Here is a 16730-nt window from a genome sequence, read left to right as displayed (position 1 = left end):
GGTTTGTCTGAACAGAGAAAGGCGGGTCCCGGAGAGGAAGAGAAACAATTATACATTGAACAGTATAAAATTGCTTTTGTGGCCAAAGATGGCCAAACATTGGCACTTTAATAGAGCACAGTCGCTATAGCCAAATGGCCTAGCTCTGGATCCTGACTCTGCCACTTACTGTTACCTTGGGTAAGGTATTTTATCTGTTTGTGTCTCAGTTTCCTTAGTAAAACAGGGATAATAATGGTATCTATCTGATAGGACGTCTCAGTCTGAGATGTCAGTCTCAGGACAGGTCAGTCTCTGTCAGATATTAAGAACAGTTCCACATCCACAGAACTCCACAGAAATGGTGGCTGATCTGGTCATCACTCATCCTCAACAACCAGGAGCACTCAGACTTCGACACTGCAGTGCCCTCTGCAGACCGTGTACTTCTGCTTATGGGCAGATCTGATCCAGCTTCCCCCAGCTTCCCCCTCGTGGTGATGTCAGGCCCTCAGTCCCCTACCCTGCTCTGCTGGAGCTGGTTCAGTGTCTGTGATTTCCTCTTCAGTTTCATTTCATATGGCAACTGCTTCCCCCAGCCTCCTTCCAAAATGTGAGCATCATTGTTCTAGATGCAGCCTGATTTCCTCTCTGCCTAGTCCCTCACTCCCCTCTTGTCCCAGCGGGTTCTCCCCTCGGTCCTCCCCTGCTGCCCCCACCTCTCCACCTCCTGTCTCATCCAGCCCAGAGACCCGATCTCCTCCCTCCTACAAATGAGCAGGCCACTGCCTCAGCTGGCACCAGTGTTTATTTCAGAGGGAAGGGCTTGAAGGCCTAGGTCTCTCCTGGAGGGTGCTGGGGCCTCCAGCTTCTCACTTGGCCTTTGGGTGACGGAACTTGCGTCCAGCAAAGACAGCTTTGTTCCCGAGAGCCTCCTCAATCCTGGAAGGCAGACAAGGTCAGAGCTGTGTTATTCCAATCTGACAGGCCTCAACTCCTGCTGCCCAGACCCCCTGTGCCCACTGTACCTCATGAGCTGGTTGTATTTGGCCAGACGCTCTGAGCGGCAGGGGGCGCCAGTCTTGATCTGAGGAGGGAATAGGAATTCCAAGGGTTACATGAGGCTGGAGAGGAGGGGTTGGGCCTGGCCCTGAGGGAACAGCCTGTAGTGGCATTCATCTCTGGGACGGGAGACCAGGGACCCCAAGAAAACTCAGTCAGACATTTGGCAGAGGCGAGTCATGAGTACCTGTCCCGTGCAGAGTCCCACCACGAGGTCGGCGATGAACGTGTCCTCGGTCTCCCCGGAGCGGTGGCTCACCATCACCCCCCAACCATTAGACTGAGCCAGTTTGCAGCTGAGTGGAGAGGACACTCAATAAGGCCCAGGGGGACCTCCTCAGTGGGAAAGCCAGGAGCTGGGGGTATGGGGGGTGCTTTTCGCTTCTGTTTTGGGGAGTGGCAACTTTGTGGGGAGGGTAATGACTAAGTTCTTTGGGAAGGAGGGAAGAAGGGGTGGTTCTTGATCTTGAATTTGGGCTCTGAGATGCTGGTGGGAAGAAGCAGCATCTGGGAGAAGGGATGGTGGTGGGGGTGAGGCATGGCATGGGGTCAGGTCAAAAGTTAGTCAAGGCGTTGAGGTCAGGAGAGTGGGGTGGGTCAGGATCCAGGGGAAAGTCAGACTTGAGTTAGTGGGGAAGACTGTAGCTGGAGTGGGTCAAGCTGGGGTACAGGGAGGCACTCACGCCTGGATGGATTCGGTCACCGAGCCTATCTGGTTGACCTTCAGCAGCAGGCAGTTACAGGCCTTCTTCTCAACAGCCTGGGCAATCCTCTTGGGGTTAGTAACTGTGAGGTCATCCCCCACAATCTGGATGTTGACCCCCGAGAGGAACGAGGTCCAGGTAGCCCAGTCATCCTGGTCAAAAGGGTCCTCAATGGAGACCACTGGTGGGGGAAGGGGGCAGAGTCGGGTTAAAGGTCAGAAGAGTTTGGGTGGGGACTGCAATGGAGGTAAGGATTGGAAGGACTGAGTTGGTGGCAGTGGAGGTGCTGATGTCAGCATGTTGGGCAGTTCCTGGAGACTCAGGCAGAAGCAATAGAATAGACACCCAGGGGTCTCACCAGGATAGTTCTTGATGAAGTCCTTATACAGCTCCCCCAGCTTCTCCCCACTGATGTGCCGGGCGGGGTCATCAGGTGATTTGAAGTCGAGATCATACTTCCCGTTGCGATAGAACTCAGATGCTGCCACGTCCATGCCGATCACCACCTTGTCAGGGTAACCAGCCTTTTCGATGGCCGTCTTCAGCAGCTCCAGGGCTGGGAGAAGGCAAGAGAGCACCTGAGGCCCCAGTGCACCCCGTCGTTGCAGCCCCTCCTCTGTGGGGACTGAGGGGTTCTGCCCCTCAGGCTGACCCTGCTCACACTGACCTTCATTGTTCTCCAGGATGTTGGGTGCAAAGCCGCCCTCATCGCCCACATTGGTGGCGTCCTTCCCGTACTTGGCCTTGATGACCCCCTTGAGGTTGTGGTAGACCTCGGCACCAATGCGCATGGCTTCCCTGAAGGAGCTAGCTCCCACGGGCAGGATCATGAACTCCTGCATGGCCAGCTTGTTTCCAGCATGGGAGCCTCCATTGATCACATTGAAGGCCTGAGAAGAGAGAGGGTGCTCAGACTAGGGCCAGGTATGAGGGATTAAGAAGGGGTTGGGGGTGGTGGGTCGAGGTGGAATCCTGGCTTCCCTATTTACTGAGTGCTCTAAGATGAGTAATTTTACTCCTCAGAGCCTCTTTCCTTATTGCCATAAAATGGGGATACCACCTGCTTACCTGCAGGATCTTATGCGAAAAATTTGAGAAACTGAAAGTTAAGCTCTTAGCATGTGCCTGGTATAGCTGCTAACACTGATATGACACTTACCACAGGCCAGACACTGCGCTGAGTGCTTTGCATGTATTTTGTTGGGTCGTTTCTTCCTCAAAACCACTCTAGAACTGGGTACTATTTATTACCCTCCACTTTACAGATGAGGAAACCGAGGCATAGAGTGGTTCAATAAACTTGCCTAAGATCACACAACTAGTAAAGGGGCAAAACCATGATTCACCCGGCAGCTTGTCTCCAGGGCTCATGCTCGTATACAATCTGCCTAGTAAGTAACAATAAATGGTAACATTATTACTGCGATTAAACTAAAAGGATTTCCATAAAGTGGGAATTTGGGTTAATAAGGATTAAAGAAGATACAAAAAAATGCCAAGATCCTTGCCACAAAGAAGCTCTCGATCTGATGTGGGGCAGGGACACAGGGCAGAATGAGAAGTTGGAGTTACTGAGCCTGGGATTGGAATGTGAAGGGACTGGGTTACATGGAGGGAAAGAAGCAGAGAGAGGTTAAAGGGAAGATTTGGATTGTGGGAAAGGGGGAGGGCTGGACCGCAGCAGGAGAAGTTCCATTTCAGGAAACCGTTTCTTTGCAGCTGGGTCTGGAAGGTGGACTTTTTCCAGGGGCTGCTTATGTCCTTTTCACTGGGTGGAGTCACTGTGGGATCTGGCAGGGCAGCTGCACTCACAGGGACGGGGAGGATCAGGTCTGGGTTCCCGGCGAGATCTGCGATGTGTCGGTAGAGCGGAACCCCCTTCTCGGCTGCTCCAGCCTTGCACACAGCCAAGGACACGCCCAGGATGGCATTGGCCCCAAACTTGGCTGGAGGAAGCAATTACAAAGCAAGTGTAAGAGCTCCTCCCGCAGGGTTTGGGGTCACCTCCTAGACTGTCCTCTCTGATTACCCCAGGAAGAATCCAGAACTCCAAACTACTGGGCACTGAGTTTGTTAACAGATCTCTTCCCAGCAGCCTGAGGTGTTCTGGGAGCCCCCACCCCAGGGGAATGTGTCAGCTTCACGTCTGTGTCCATGGCCTGGCCCAGGCCTGGCAGAGGGCAGGCATCAGGAAATGCCTGTGGAATGAATACAAATCCCGCCAGTTACGGTGTGCCCCAAAATGTGGGACACAGAAATAATCCTAACCAGACCTCAGCCCGCGGTCTCTCCCCAACCCCTCCTCCGCCCATCCCTTCCCCTGTGTCTGGCCCTTCACTCACACTTATTCTCTGTCCCATCCAGCTCAATCATAAATTTGTCAACTTTTTCTTGATCCACCACGCTTAGTTTCTGGAAGGGCAGGTTTAAGGAGGGGAGAGCAGAGGTTAGATTTCTCAGGCGTCAGGGTATGTGCTGGAGGAAAGAGAAATTCAGGTATTTGGGACAGACAGTATGGCTGGCCAAGCATGAGGTGCTTGGGGTGAAGCACCAGGGGTATGGGTGGGGGGTGAGGGGGAGGTGTTCTGTACTTGCCTTTTCCAGCAGCGCGGGGCCTAGAGTCTTGTTGATGTGTTCCACAGCCTTCAGTACCCCTAGAGAGGCCAAAGGAGGGGGTTCAGATCTCCTATTCAATCAGGTCTCTTCCTGTGGCCCCCAGCTCCTCAAGTCCCCTACCCGACACAGACATCATGAACCACGTCCTAAACCACCACCACACGGTCTTTTCTCACCTTTCCCCAGGTAGCGAGATTTGTCTCCATCTCTTAGTTCCAGAGCTTCATAGATCCCCGTGGAAGCTCCGCTGGGCACAGCTGCTCGGAATCGGCCTGGGGCGGGAGGTATTGGAAGTTCACAGACAGTCCCATCCACCCACAAAGGGCCGAGGTCTCCCCTCTGAGCCCAGGGACAGGAGGCAGTGCAGAAGGAGACTTGTGCTTCTCCCTGCTGGGGAGCCAGGTTGGAAGAGGAAGGACTGGGAAGAAGTCAGGGGAAGGGGATCCCAGAGAAAGGCGTGGATATGGCATGAAGTTGGAGGGCAAAGGCAGGTGGAGTTGGGGGTCTTCCCAGGCAAACCAATTCAATGGGCCTGTGTTACCCTTGGCTGTGTGCAGGTCCACCTCCACTGTGGGGTTGCCCCTGGAATCCAGGATTTCTCGGGCAAAGATTTTCTGCATAGCCATGGCTGCAGGGCAAGAGGTGTGAGTGAGGGTGGACAGTTGATCCCTTAAGGAACCCCAAATCCCTTGCCCTTTAAGAGTCTTCTCTACCCCAAGAAGGCAGGTGCTGGAGCTAAAAATATCCTACAAAAAGGTCACAGACCGAAGTGGCAGGCGCAGCCCCCTCCCCCACTCATAACAGCTCCTATTCCACCCTCCCATCTTAAGAATCCGGGGGCCTCTCTTTTACAACTCCTCTTCGAGTCCACCACTCGCCGAACCCCACCTCCCGCAAAGCTGCACTCACGCTTTCTACCCGCACCCTCTGGTCAAGCACTCCAATCTCCATGGCTTCCCAGCCTGCAAATCCTCTCCTGTTATTCTAGTTCTCATTTTCCTGCTCCTCAGCCTTCGCCAAATCCTCAGGAACCCTAAGTATCCCCACCTGGCTCCAACTTTAACTTCGCTTCTCAGTTGTCTCTGCCTGCCTCTCTTTAGTCTCACTGCCTTATTCCTGGGTACCCGCATCCTGCTCCAACCCCTCCCGTCTTCTCAAGCACCCCCAGTCCCACAAGAAAAAAAAGAGCTAACATTTCCCCTACCTTCTCCAAGCCAGCACACCTTCACCCTTTACCACCCTCATCCCCTGGGGCTGGAAGATTCACCAGACCTGGGATGTCTTCGCTGGGCTCCGATTCTAGGTTGCAGCTGGGACAGTGTCAGCTCATCCCCTCTCAGGCTGGGCATTTATCCCTGAGCCACCCTGTACCCCAGCCAGCCCCGCCTCTCCCTCTCCATCCGCCCCCTCCAGCCAGGCTGGCAGCCAAGTGCCCACTACAGCCTAAAGCAGAAGCCTTTGGCCTTGGGCACCTGCCCCCTTCCCAAAAGTCAATGACTAGCCCCTGCTTTCTTTCTACTCACCAACAAAAGTCCTTATTTTTAATTCTACCCTTGGGGAGAAGCAGGAAAAGGGCTTCAGAATGGGGGGTCTCTCCCCTCCCCGGGACTATATTCCTCTTTTGCAAAGGTTAAAGAGGAACTGGTGCCCTTTAGGAAAGGCCAGGGGTAACCTGAGCCCCGTAGGGCTGGGGAGGGGGCCTGGAAGAGGGGCTGCAGGATTGACATTCACACATGCTCATCTCACTGGGCGGGCGGTTGCAGGGTGTCCTGTGTCCTCACTGGGGGAAGGGGCAGGGGGTGCTTGGCCAGTTCTGAGCTCTAAAATTGAAGTCCCCACTCAGAAGGCGAGAGGGTCTCACCTCTCAGGGTCCTCATAGCAGCCTCTCTCGGCTCCACCCCATCCTCCCTCTGGGCCAGCAAGGGGGATGGTGGAGGCAGGCAGACAAATTTAGACAGGCGCTTGGAGTTGGCGCGGCGCCCTACTGATAGCGCTGGGACAGCACTTATCGCCCAGCGTGAACTGTCAGGAGCCCTTTCCCCACCGAACGCCAGCGCTTCAGGGCTCGGTCCCGGTCCATCAATGAACGATGTTGAATCAGGAGTGAGAAAGATGAATGGACGGGAGGAGGGGGTGGTCCTAAACGAGAGTCTGACGCTGGTCCGCAAGCAGCACTGCAGGGAAGTGGGTCTCTGCCCTCGGTGACTCTCGCCTCGGCGGGTCTGAGGGGAGTGTGGTCCGCCCGACTTCGGCTGCAGCCGAGGTAGGGAGAGGAGGGCACACAGGGGCTCGGGCCAGCGGGCGAGGGTCACCGACGCCTCGGCTGGTCGCCCCCGACTCGGAGGACCCTCCCGCCGGCGCCTGAGCGGCCGGCGCCCGGTGACTCACCCCCGGGCCCTCTCCCGAACTTCCCTCCTCGCCCCGCCTGCCCCGCGGTGTCTGTCTCCCAGCCCCCATCCCAGGATCCCTAACCCCCGTCTTCCATCTCGCCCTTCCCCTTCTTATCTCTGGCCGCTCCCTCTTGGGAGATTTCCACCCTGGGGTAGGGGGTGCGGCCGGCCAGAGGTCAGGAGATGGCGGGCGGGGAGCGCCGCCACGTGCCCGCTTGCGGCCCCGCCCGAGCCGATCAGTGACTCAGCCACGGCTGTCGAGGAACGTCGGCTCGGGGGGCATTGGGTGCCCAAGGGGCTTGGAGTGGCAGTGAGGGGACCGCGCCCCGCCGGGCAGGCTGGGAGAGGAGCGAAGCCCCTTCCCGCCCGGGAAGCGCCCCTCCCCCGAGGGACCGGAAGCGGCCAAGCCCCTCAGCGGCCCGGGCGGCCAGCGGGGACTAGTTCACCTAAACCAGCCGCGGGTCCTACCTAAACCAGCCGCGGGTCCTACCTAAACCAGCCGCCGGTCCTGCCTAAGCCGCTTCCCAGTGGGCAGCGAGCAAACTCATCGCACACAAGTTCTTAGCATAAGTTTTACTGACAAATAAGAAAAAAAAAAAAAAACAATGGGCCAAAGTAGAAGGGACTTTCCCCTTGTTGAAAAAGTTGCAATCTTGAAGCCTCGGTATTCTTCCGCCTTGAAAAATAGTCCTGCCCGTCTAGCCCCGCGGGCGCCAGGGCTCAGTGACCTCTGAAGAGAGGGGCCGAGGGGCACGGCCGGTAACCCAAACTGCTGACCGGGGGACGGGCGGGGCTAGGACGTGGAGGTGAGGCCTGAGGCTGTAGCTGATCCAGCGCGAGGGATAATCCCCCTGGAGACGGGGTGGGCTTCGGCGAGTGCAACTTGTGCCGCCTGGGCAGATGCTAGTTGTAGAAGCGTCCCCGGTGGATGCCTTCAACTATGAAAACGGCCGGGGTATTTTGTCAAATTTCCCTTTACTCCCTTATTTCTTGAATAAATAAAATCAAGAGTGCACAGCGGCAACGCGCACGCCTCGCCCCCGCCCCTTCCGCCCGGCGGGAGACACGTCCCCGGCCAGCCTGCCTTCGCATGGGGTCCAAATCTCTCCGGTCCCGCGCGCCCGGGCGCGCGCCTGGGAAGCCGGCCGCCGGCCCAACCGCCCCACGCGCTTTCCCTCCCAGCCCCGGCGCAGGCGCGGGCGCACGCGCCGCCGCCGCCGCCGCCCGCCGTTCCTTCCCCCCGGCAGAGGTGGGGGAAGGGGGAGTCGTTCCGTTTAACCCTGAGTTCCCCAAACCCTCTTTAATTTGCTAAATTTGCAGCTTGCTAATTATTTCTCCTTTCACTTTCCTTCCTCCTTCTGACTCACTCTCTTTCCCTCCACCAAAGTCTGATTTTCTATGCGGAGTGGAGCGAGCCTTAACTCTAACCCACCCCCGCCCCTCCATCCTTTCACATCGCTTTCCATCGAACTCTGCAAATTTTGCAATAGGGGGAGGGATTTTTTAAATTGCATTTGCAAAGTTCGGTATCTGGGCAGGCGAGGAGAGGGAGGGAGGGAATGGAGAACAGGCCCCGCCCCCACCGTCCTTTGCAAATAAAAATCTAGGGGGGTGGGGAGGAGCAGGAAGTGGCGGTGCGAGAGCTGCTGCACAGCTAGCAGAGCCGCGGTCCGGACGGCAGCGCGTGCCCCAAGCTCTCCACCTTCCCCCGCCCGCCAGCCCGAGGCAGCCCGAGCCCAGCCCGCGGCCCAAGCAGCAGCCCCGAGAGCAGCCCCAGCAGCAGCGCCATGGCCGGGTGGAACGCCTACATCGACAACCTCATGGCGGACGGGACCTGTCAGGACGCGGCCATCGTGGGCTATAAGGACTCGCCCTCCGTCTGGGCCGCCGTCCCCGGGAAAACCTTCGTTAACATCACGGTACTGAGAGGCCTGCGCGGTCTGGGGGACTGGTTGGGCTTGGACCCTGAGGGAGGGACTTGGGTGGGGGCGGGCGCGGTCTGGGGAAGGCAGGGAAAGGCCGTGACCCGGTCCTTGCCATGGAAGTGGCGCGAATGGCGGCTGCACGTGAGCGGGTCTCTCTGTTGCACCCTGAGTCCTACGGCCCGGGCGGCGGCGCCCAGCTGCCGGCCGCCCCGCTTTCCGCGACGGGGCGTTACATCCGGGGCACAGGGCGGGGAGGGGCGCGCCGCCCGGTGCGGCGGCCGACTTCCGCCTCCTCCAGGGCGGGGCGGGCACGCGCTGCAGTTCCAACCCGGGATTGTGATTGAGAAGGGACTTGGGGAGCCCTGGACCCCCAGATCCACTTCCGGCCGCCAGCTCGCGCCCCCTCCACCATTGTTCCTTCTTACGGTGGAGGGAGCCCCGGTCGCGTGGCCTGGGTCCCATGCCCGTCTTCTGTGGGCTTTCTGCCCCTCCCAACTCCGTTATAGAGGGCTAGGCCGCCACACGCCCCCCCCCCCAAGTTCGCACGTTGGATTCAACATTCCTGTGAGACCAATCCCGGAAGTCCCCTCGCCCTCCCTTCCCGCCATCCGCCGGGGCCTGGAGCACGGGAACTTTGTGGGAAGTTGTAGGACAGTATAAGTGAAGGAATAAGGGATGATTGCTGCTGTACCCATCACCACCTCCCCTGTCCACACTGCCCGGAAGTGGGGAGGGGGAGCGGAAGTTCGAAAGGGGGGAAGGGGATTTCCGGGCGGGAGGGGACCGGATGTGGGGATTTGGGGTGTAAGGGGGAGGGGGAGATAGGTTCCCTGGGGTGTCTAGACCCGAGAGCTGGCTTGCCTGGTCTAGCCCCAGGTCCCCTCCAAAAGTTTTTCAACTTTCTCGGCAAGCCCCCGGGGATCTGCTGCCTCAACTTAGAGCATAGATACCTGGATCTAAACTCTAGGTTACTTGGAGACCCAGGCGTCCGGGCCCCTAACAACTCCTGCAGAACCTTTGACCAAATAAGGGCAAAGTTGCTTCTCCTGCTTCGCCCGCCCCCTCCCTTCCCCTCTTCGCTTCTGCTTTTCCTGAAGGAGAGTTCTGAGCATCCAAAGGCTCCCCACTTTATTCCACTCCACTCTCCTTACTGGTTTTTGGCCCCCTTTATATCCTGGGTTTGCTTTCCCTATTAAATACATCAAAGTCTCTAGACGAATATGTCGTCGCTTCCTATTACCATTCTCTAGGTTTGAGGATCGTGATCTTTTTGTGGGCTTTCAACAGTCCATATGGTTTCTCAAATTTCACGGATGTATAAAAAGCACATAACGTATACCTCCTCCCAGGAGATTTAGCTCCCCGGAGAGGTAGGGGGTCAGGTGGGTCCTTTGAGAAGAAGATGGGAACTTTGGTGTACTAACTTCATGGCTGCTTGGTTCCCCTTCCAGCCTGCTGAGGTTGGTGTCCTGGTTGGCAAAGACCGGTCAAGTTTTTTCGTGAATGGGCTAACGCTTGGGGGCCAGAAATGTTCTGTGATCCGGGACTCACTGCTGCAGGACGGGGAATTTACCATGGATCTTCGTACCAAGAGCACGGGCGGAGCTCCCACCTTCAACATCACTGTCACCATGACTGCCAAGAGTGAGTTTCTGAATCCTACCCTTTCGCTAGCTTCAAAATCCCTAATGTGCCTCCTTCTATTAATCTTTTGGGGTCCTTTTCTGTGTGGATCCCCCAATATGAAGGGATCAGACCAGCTTTTTACTCCCAGCCTGCTGGATGCTGGGACATTGGATAGTCCCACGAGTTTGGTCTCAGTTCCTCATTGTATAAAGAAGTTGAATTGTAATATCTCTTAAGTTCCTTTTTTGCCTTGAGACTTTTTAGATGAGAAACTTTTCTTGGAGGAGGTAGACTGTTGGTTGTAAGTTAGCATTTAGCTCTTGTCTCTTGAGGTCTTTTGTTAAAACTTCGAGGTGGCAGGCTGATCTACAGCCATTTCTAGCCTGAACACGAGTCAATAGTCCAGGAGCCTTTGACCCCTAAATTTTACTTGTATTCCTTTCCAGCCTTTAAGCTTGATTTTCCCCTTTTGAAAAGCCCTATTGTTTCAGGGTGACTGACAGCCTGCCTGTGTGTGGGGGGTTGGGAGAGATGAGGTTGGGTTACAGCCCCCAGGGCTGGACAGCTGCTGAACAGCTGGCAGGGGGTGGGATTGTGACACCTGGGTCCTAGCCTCCTTTCTCTTTCCTCCAGCGCTAGTCCTGCTGATGGGCAAAGAAGGTGTCCACGGTGGTATGATCAACAAGAAATGTTATGAAATGGCCTCTCACCTGCGGCGTTCCCAGTACTGACCTCGTCTGTCCCTTCCCCCCACCACTCCCCACTGCTTTTGCACCCCTCTCCTTCCCACACACACACATACACCATTTTTATTTTTTGGGCCATTACCCTACACCCTTTATTGCTGCCAAAACCACATGGGCAGGGGGCCAGGGCTGGATGGACAACTCCCCCTACCCATACATACCCTTCCTGTGTGTGGTTGGAAAACTTTTTTGTTTTTTGGGTTTTTTTTTCTGAATAAAAAAAGATTCTACTAACAAGGTACTGTGTGGTTTTAGCCTGGGTGTCAGGATGGAGGCCAGTCACCGACCTGCCTTCATCCTGGTTTGGGGGTAGAAAAGGGTGAGGCACTACAAAGTCTAGGAATTTGAGCTTCTTGCTTTCATGCCCAGGATTAAACATCTGCTTCAGGCCTACCTGGCCAGATGGCCCAGCCCTTCCACAATGACATATCCAGCCCTAGGTCCTCAGTGTGCTAGCTGAATTGGTGGATAATGGAACAGAGCCATCCAGACCAGAGAATGGGTCCAGGCCTGCGGGCAAGGCAGGGCCAGTTGAGTCATCATGTGGGTGGGGCTCCCCCTCTGAGTCACAACAAATGCCCGCTGGGGCTACCCCTGTGACTGCAGGTTGGCCTCTCAGCACTCCCCTGCCCCTTTATAGCAGAATGGGGCAGTTTCCCCCAAAGGATACGAAGTTCATCTGTGTGAGAATGATCTCACCCTTAGTCCACAAAAACAATTTTATTAACCCAGTAAGTGAAGACCCCCATCCCTCTGCACCAACCCCCTCAAAACGATGGAGTTCCTATCTCCACACAGAAGCCTGGAGAGAGGAAGTGGGGCTGTGCAAATAGGTCACAAGAGGAGGGGGGAAGCGGGAAAAAGTGTTAGACCAGGATGACAGCTGAAGAGGAGGTAGAGGGTGAGGGGTCTGCTGAAGGCCCAGGAAAAGCCAGGGGGGCCGGGGCTAGGGAGCCGAAGGAGGTGGGAAGTGTAGGGCTGGAGGCCAGCAGTGGGGTCCGTTCCGAGGCGGGGTGATCCCTTGGCTCCCCTTCCTCATCACCCTCTTGACCCTGGGTTTCTTCCTCCTGCTCCTCATCCCCAGGACCCCGGTGAACAGGTTGCTTACAGATGGGGCAGGTCTTCCGGGTCTGAGTGAGCCAGGGGTCCACACAGCGGCTGTGATAAGCTGCCAAGAGGGATGAGGTGAAGCACCTGGTGCCTGCTGGTGGGGTAGGGGCATGGGCACAGGAAGTGAGACCTCACCATGAGCACAGGGGAGGACCCTCAGCTTGTCCCCATCCTCATATTCATCCAGGCAGATGGCACAGACATCATACTGGTCTCCTGGTGGAGGAAGAAAGGAGTCCTTTTACTGAGCTGCCCTGGACAGGGCCCACAAGAGCTCACTCTGGGAGGCCTGTGGTGGAGCTATGCCCTGCCGAAGTTACTTTCTCTGGTTCTACAGAGCCAGGGGAAGAGCTCAGACGGGAGCAGGGTAAGGCCAGGGTAGAACATGAGGAATCTGGGGTTTGAAGACACAAGTAAAGAGAAGCAGAGGTAAGAAGGGAAGTGGGTTTTTGGGGGGTGTGAGGGTAGAGAGAGGGAGTGGGAGGAGCGGAAGTGGGAGGCAGGGCTTCTGCGACAGCCTTATATGGGCACTGGAGGCTCCAGAGCCTAAAGGCCCAGCCCCTCCTCACCTGTGTCTTCCTCCTCAGCCAGAATCGTCCCCACTCCTTTCGTCTTTCTTTCTCCACCTTCTCTCTTATAAGCAAGGTCCTCCATCTTTTCCCCCAACTACTCCATTTAATCATCTTTGCTTTCCATCTCCCACTCTAATCCTGTCTTCTCATTGTGTGGGTAAAAAGAGGAGAAAGGTGGCATCTGGGCTGACACCTTCTCCCCGCCATCATTGGCCCGTATTTTCTGGGCTCCAACTCCTTCAGAACTAGGTAAACTGTGGGAAGGGCCCTCCCTACCCCATCCCCCTCACCCTTCTGATAGTCATGTGTAGGAATCTGTTTCAGTTGCTCTTTGGTCAGTCGATTCCGCTGGAGCCGTTTCCGGTGCTGGACACAACGAACTATCTGGTGAAAGGGGGAGTGGCTGGGTCAGTCTGAGAGAACAAAGCTGGACAATCCAGTACCAACCATCCCAATCTTGCAACCCCAGATTCAGTCTGGCTTCACAGGCCGCAGCTCTTCCCATCTTGGTCCCTGAGCTACTCACCATCACTACGCCCATGGCCAAAACCAGCAGTCCCACAATCCCTGTGAAAGGGATGAGGTAATAGCCCAAGGGGAAGCTATTGTCTGGGACCAGGAGCACCCGAGCCCTGGGAAAAGGAAGACCAGTTTCAGAGGGGCGGGAATGGCAAAAGGGACAAACGAAGAGGGACAAAGTAACTGGCTCTGGACAGGGCCCATGGACGGGGAGGGGGTGGGAAGAAAATCAAGAAGCAGAGTATGAAGGGCCTGAGGTCAAACGGCTGGGGCACTGTTGGCATGGACATGCCAAAGGAGGAGTGGCGATGAGGGACACATCCTACCCTTTGTCGTAGACAAAGAGGGCACGCAGGTACTCGGAGCTCCTCTCCCCAATAAACACAGACGGGATCCAGATCTGCTGCTGTATTTCCTCTGCAGGGATCAGGGCATTACACTGCGGACCTGACCTTTCACGAGAATCCTTCCATAACCCTGGCATTTGGCTCTCTTGCCCTACCCCCCCCCCCAAGGATTAACTTCTTTTCCCTAATGCTTCAGCCCTCCCACCACCTCAGTCCAAGGTCAACTGAGAACCCAGTCGTCCAGGTCCCCTAGCCTTACCACTGTTCCACACCATGTTCAGAAGTTCATTGGAGTTCACGTTGTGTACTACAGCGGCACCATACCCAGCCTTCTGCGCATTGAGGACCTAGGGAGATAAGGCAGATAAGGAGCCATCATAGGCCTTGCCACCCTTCATTCCTGGTGCTTTTTTTTTACCCTCAATCTCCCGGCTCCCACTCCACATTCAGCAACCTTGAGGTCAAAGTTGCAGTCGAATCTTCGAAGCAGTGCAATAAAGACTGACCCGTTGACCGGGGCTGGGGGTGGTGGGGCAATGGGGCTGCAGGCATTGTCTGGGTGAGCCTCCACAAGGAAGCCCTGGGGAAGAGAAGCAAACAACAGTTGGATTTTATCTCCCTAGGTTCTGCTCCCCACAGGCCCACCAAGCACACTGGTCCCCATATGCTCCATGTCCAGAAGACACTTCCTTCTCCTTCCTGGAATCTGAGCACGCCACCCAAGTCAGAAGTCTACCTCTTCTCTTAGCCTCTTGAAGTTGCAATTATATCAAACGTCATCCCTTTACCAGACCTCGAGCATCCCTCTCCCTTTCCCAGATGAGCTAACCTATACCCCATACTCGAAGCTACTTCAAATTCTCCTGCCTTCCAGTTTCCCACTGATTGTAATTCAATTCTCCATTCATCCTTGTCACACTTTCTCAAGTTGTCTCACATTCCCTTCTCTGGTCTGTACTCTAACAGAACATATACCCTCTGTTTAAAAAAAACAAACAAACCCCAAATCGGGTGAAGGTACAGTATAGCTCAGTGGTAAAGTGCATGCTTAGCATGCAGGAGGTCTTGGGTTCACTCCCCAGTACCTCCATTAAAAAAAAAAAGCCCCACGTCACCAAACTTAATACTTAATTATAATTTCAGCCTCCTCCAGGAATGGAATCGTAAACCAGTCTATCTGGAATTACCTGGTCAACACTAGCAAGGTAATCTGCCTGGTAGACCCCTACTGTCCCCTAAAGAAAGGTGATCTTGCCACAATCAGCTCTTTGCTGGTACAACTTCTTTGTCCAGCCCCTTTCTGCCTGTAAGTCTTTCATTTTGTATAGTTCTTCAGAGATCCTTTCTATCTGCTAGGTGGGATGCTGCCCGATTAATGAATTGTTGAATAAAAGCCAGTAAGATATTTAAGATTCACTCAGTTGAATTCTTCCAATTACCCATATCTTTAAATTGAAGTACAATGTTGTGCCAGTTTCTGGTGCACAGCAGAATGCTTCAGTCATACATGAATACACATATATTCGTTTTCCTATTTTTCATCGTAAGCTACTACAAGATATCAAACAATTCCCTGTACTATACATATAAACTTGATTATCCCATTACCCATCTTACAAACAACTATACTGACATCTATGGCCCAAGTGAGTTCTTGCTATGAGCAGTCTTTGTGATGAAGTACTGCAAAACTGCTTATCTAATTTAATCCTCACAATAACCCTGCCGTACATAAATTTCACTGTTATTCTATTTTACAGTAAAACCAACTAAGGCTCAGAGGAATAATTAATTTGTCTAAGTTCATAAAACCAGTAACTGGCTCTAGGGATCCTACTGATAAACACCACTTTCTATGAGTAAACTTTGTCTTCTCCCGCAAGATTCTGGATTCCACCACACTAGATGTGCTCTTCCATTTAGTACCTAATTTGACTCTTCCTACCTCCTGCTTCACCCAAGAAAAGCTCCTCAACCCCTACCCAGGAGGGAGAATTTAGGGAAATAAGAAAAAGGAGGGGAAAATCACCTGAAGTCCCTCCTGGCTCAAGGCAGCCCCAAAGAGAGCTGGAAGGTCTGCAAAATCCATGCTGGCATTGTGGTCCGAGATCTGCGGACAAGAGTCCATGTTTCCTCGTCAGCCTGCAACCTCTCCCTTCAGCGCCCTTCCCCCATCTGCCCCTCAGACTCACCGCTCGAATGAGCCCCCGGCTAGGGGCCGCTCCCCACAGCACAGCGGCCACAACCACAGGAAGCGGGAAGGCCGCAGGGTGCATGGCAGCGAGACCAGAGAGGCGCAGGAGGCCGCTTCCTGACAGCAGGAGCAGAAGCCGAATTCCGTGCCCTCTCTGGTCCTCCTCCAGGATCCCAGGGGTCCAAACACCCCCAGGTCCCACCTCCCAGCTACATGGGGGCGCGGGGAAGGACCCCGGACTCGGGGAGTGAGATATCCAACCCGTTTAGTGGAGCTGGGAGGGAGACACTAACTATATCCTTCTCTGGTATACGAATAAAACGGAGAAAGAGAACGGAGGCAAGCACAGGTGACAGAAAAACTTCTGGAAGGGTGGGGGAGCTCAAGGAGGTGGGACTTCCGGCCAGGTGGGCCGTCTTCCCATCCCCTGGAAAAGGGTTTCCGGCAAAGAAAGTCAGGCCGCTTCCAACATAGGACGCTCAAGATGAAGGACTTCCGGTCCTAAAAGGCCAGTTAAAAGAAGGTTTAGAGGTGCAGGAAGTGCCTGTGGAGATGGAAGGAGCACGGAAGCTACAGAACACTACTAAGTCGTTCCCCCTCTAGTGCCCGAGATCCCACAGCTACGGAATTTACAAACCTCTTTTCCTCCCTCTGGCCGCCGCCGCGGTACCTTCAAGTCTCGCGAGAGTCCTCACCACCCTTCCCTCCCACCTGCTGAAATCTCCCTGTATCTATCGCGAAAGACCGCCTAACTCTGGCTAGCCTCGCTCACTCGATCTCGCGAGATCTTCAAAAACCCTCTTCTCTTTTTTCCCGCGACTCCAGTTCGATAAAAATTGCGCCTATGTTCTGGCTTCCTAAATCAGCCCCACCCCTTCCTGCACCCATTCTTGAAGATCCTCCTTCAGCTCCGCCTTACTCCCGGCCGCCTTTGCGCTCG

The 16730-nt window shown here is 55.0% G+C and overlaps 3 protein-coding genes across 12 annotated transcripts; 1 reads left to right on the top strand and 2 right to left on the bottom strand.

Moving 5' to 3' along the window:
* Nucleotides 1-769: 769 nt before the first annotated feature.
* On the bottom strand, nucleotides 770-7263 carry ENO3 (enolase 3). 5 transcript variants are annotated; one of them, XM_072940512.1, is made up of 13 exons: nucleotides 6223-7186; nucleotides 5634-5671; nucleotides 4903-4989; nucleotides 4538-4633; nucleotides 4341-4399; nucleotides 4088-4157; nucleotides 3558-3691; nucleotides 2413-2635; nucleotides 2104-2301; nucleotides 1725-1926; nucleotides 1229-1337; nucleotides 1008-1066; nucleotides 770-921 (listed from the first exon to the last, which is right to left on the bottom strand). In XM_072940512.1, exons 3-13 carry the CDS (start codon nucleotides 4985-4987, stop codon nucleotides 852-854), a joined length of 1305 nt encoding a protein of 434 aa, XP_072796613.1. In that variant the 5' UTR covers nucleotides 4988-4989; nucleotides 5634-5671; nucleotides 6223-7186; the 3' UTR covers nucleotides 770-851. The 5 variants fall into 5 exon arrangements, with proteins under 5 accessions (XP_072796613.1, XP_072796614.1, XP_015106123.2 ...); XM_072940513.1 differs by lacking the exons at nucleotides 5634-5671; nucleotides 6223-7186 and adding an exon at nucleotides 7242-7263; XM_015250637.3 differs by having other exon boundaries at nucleotides 5629-7186.
* Nucleotides 7264-8343: 1080 nt separating this feature from the next.
* On the top strand, nucleotides 8344-11285 carry PFN1 (profilin 1). Its single transcript, XM_072940517.1, has 3 exons — nucleotides 8344-8670; nucleotides 10128-10320; nucleotides 10936-11285. The coding sequence occupies exons 1-3, from the start codon at nucleotides 8539-8541 to the stop codon at nucleotides 11031-11033; spliced, it is 423 nt and encodes a 140-aa protein (XP_072796618.1). The 5' UTR covers nucleotides 8344-8538; the 3' UTR covers nucleotides 11034-11285.
* A 468-nt stretch (nucleotides 11286-11753) lies between these two features.
* On the bottom strand, nucleotides 11754-16714 carry RNF167 (ring finger protein 167). 6 transcript variants are annotated; one of them, XM_072940515.1, is made up of 10 exons: nucleotides 16563-16714; nucleotides 15789-16291; nucleotides 15626-15706; nucleotides 14015-14176; nucleotides 13856-13943; nucleotides 13576-13666; nucleotides 13257-13362; nucleotides 13021-13114; nucleotides 12294-12374; nucleotides 11754-12216 (listed from the first exon to the last, which is right to left on the bottom strand). In XM_072940515.1, the coding sequence occupies exons 2-10, from the start codon at nucleotides 15870-15872 to the stop codon at nucleotides 11915-11917; spliced, it is 1089 nt and encodes a 362-aa protein (XP_072796616.1). In that variant the 5' UTR covers nucleotides 15873-16291; nucleotides 16563-16714; the 3' UTR covers nucleotides 11754-11914. The 6 variants fall into 6 exon arrangements, with proteins under 6 accessions (XP_072796616.1, XP_072796617.1, XP_015106127.1 ...); XM_072940516.1 differs by having other exon boundaries at nucleotides 14051-14176; nucleotides 16563-16713; XM_015250641.3 differs by having other exon boundaries at nucleotides 16428-16567.
* Between the last annotated feature and the right edge of the window lie 16 nt (nucleotides 16715-16730).

The sequence above is a fragment of the Vicugna pacos genome, chromosome 16, assembly GCF_048564905.1.
Source record: "Vicugna pacos chromosome 16, VicPac4, whole genome shotgun sequence".
NCBI lineage: Eukaryota > Metazoa > Chordata > Mammalia > Artiodactyla > Camelidae > Vicugna > Vicugna pacos.
This window is presented reverse-complemented; position numbering and strand designations above follow the sequence as displayed.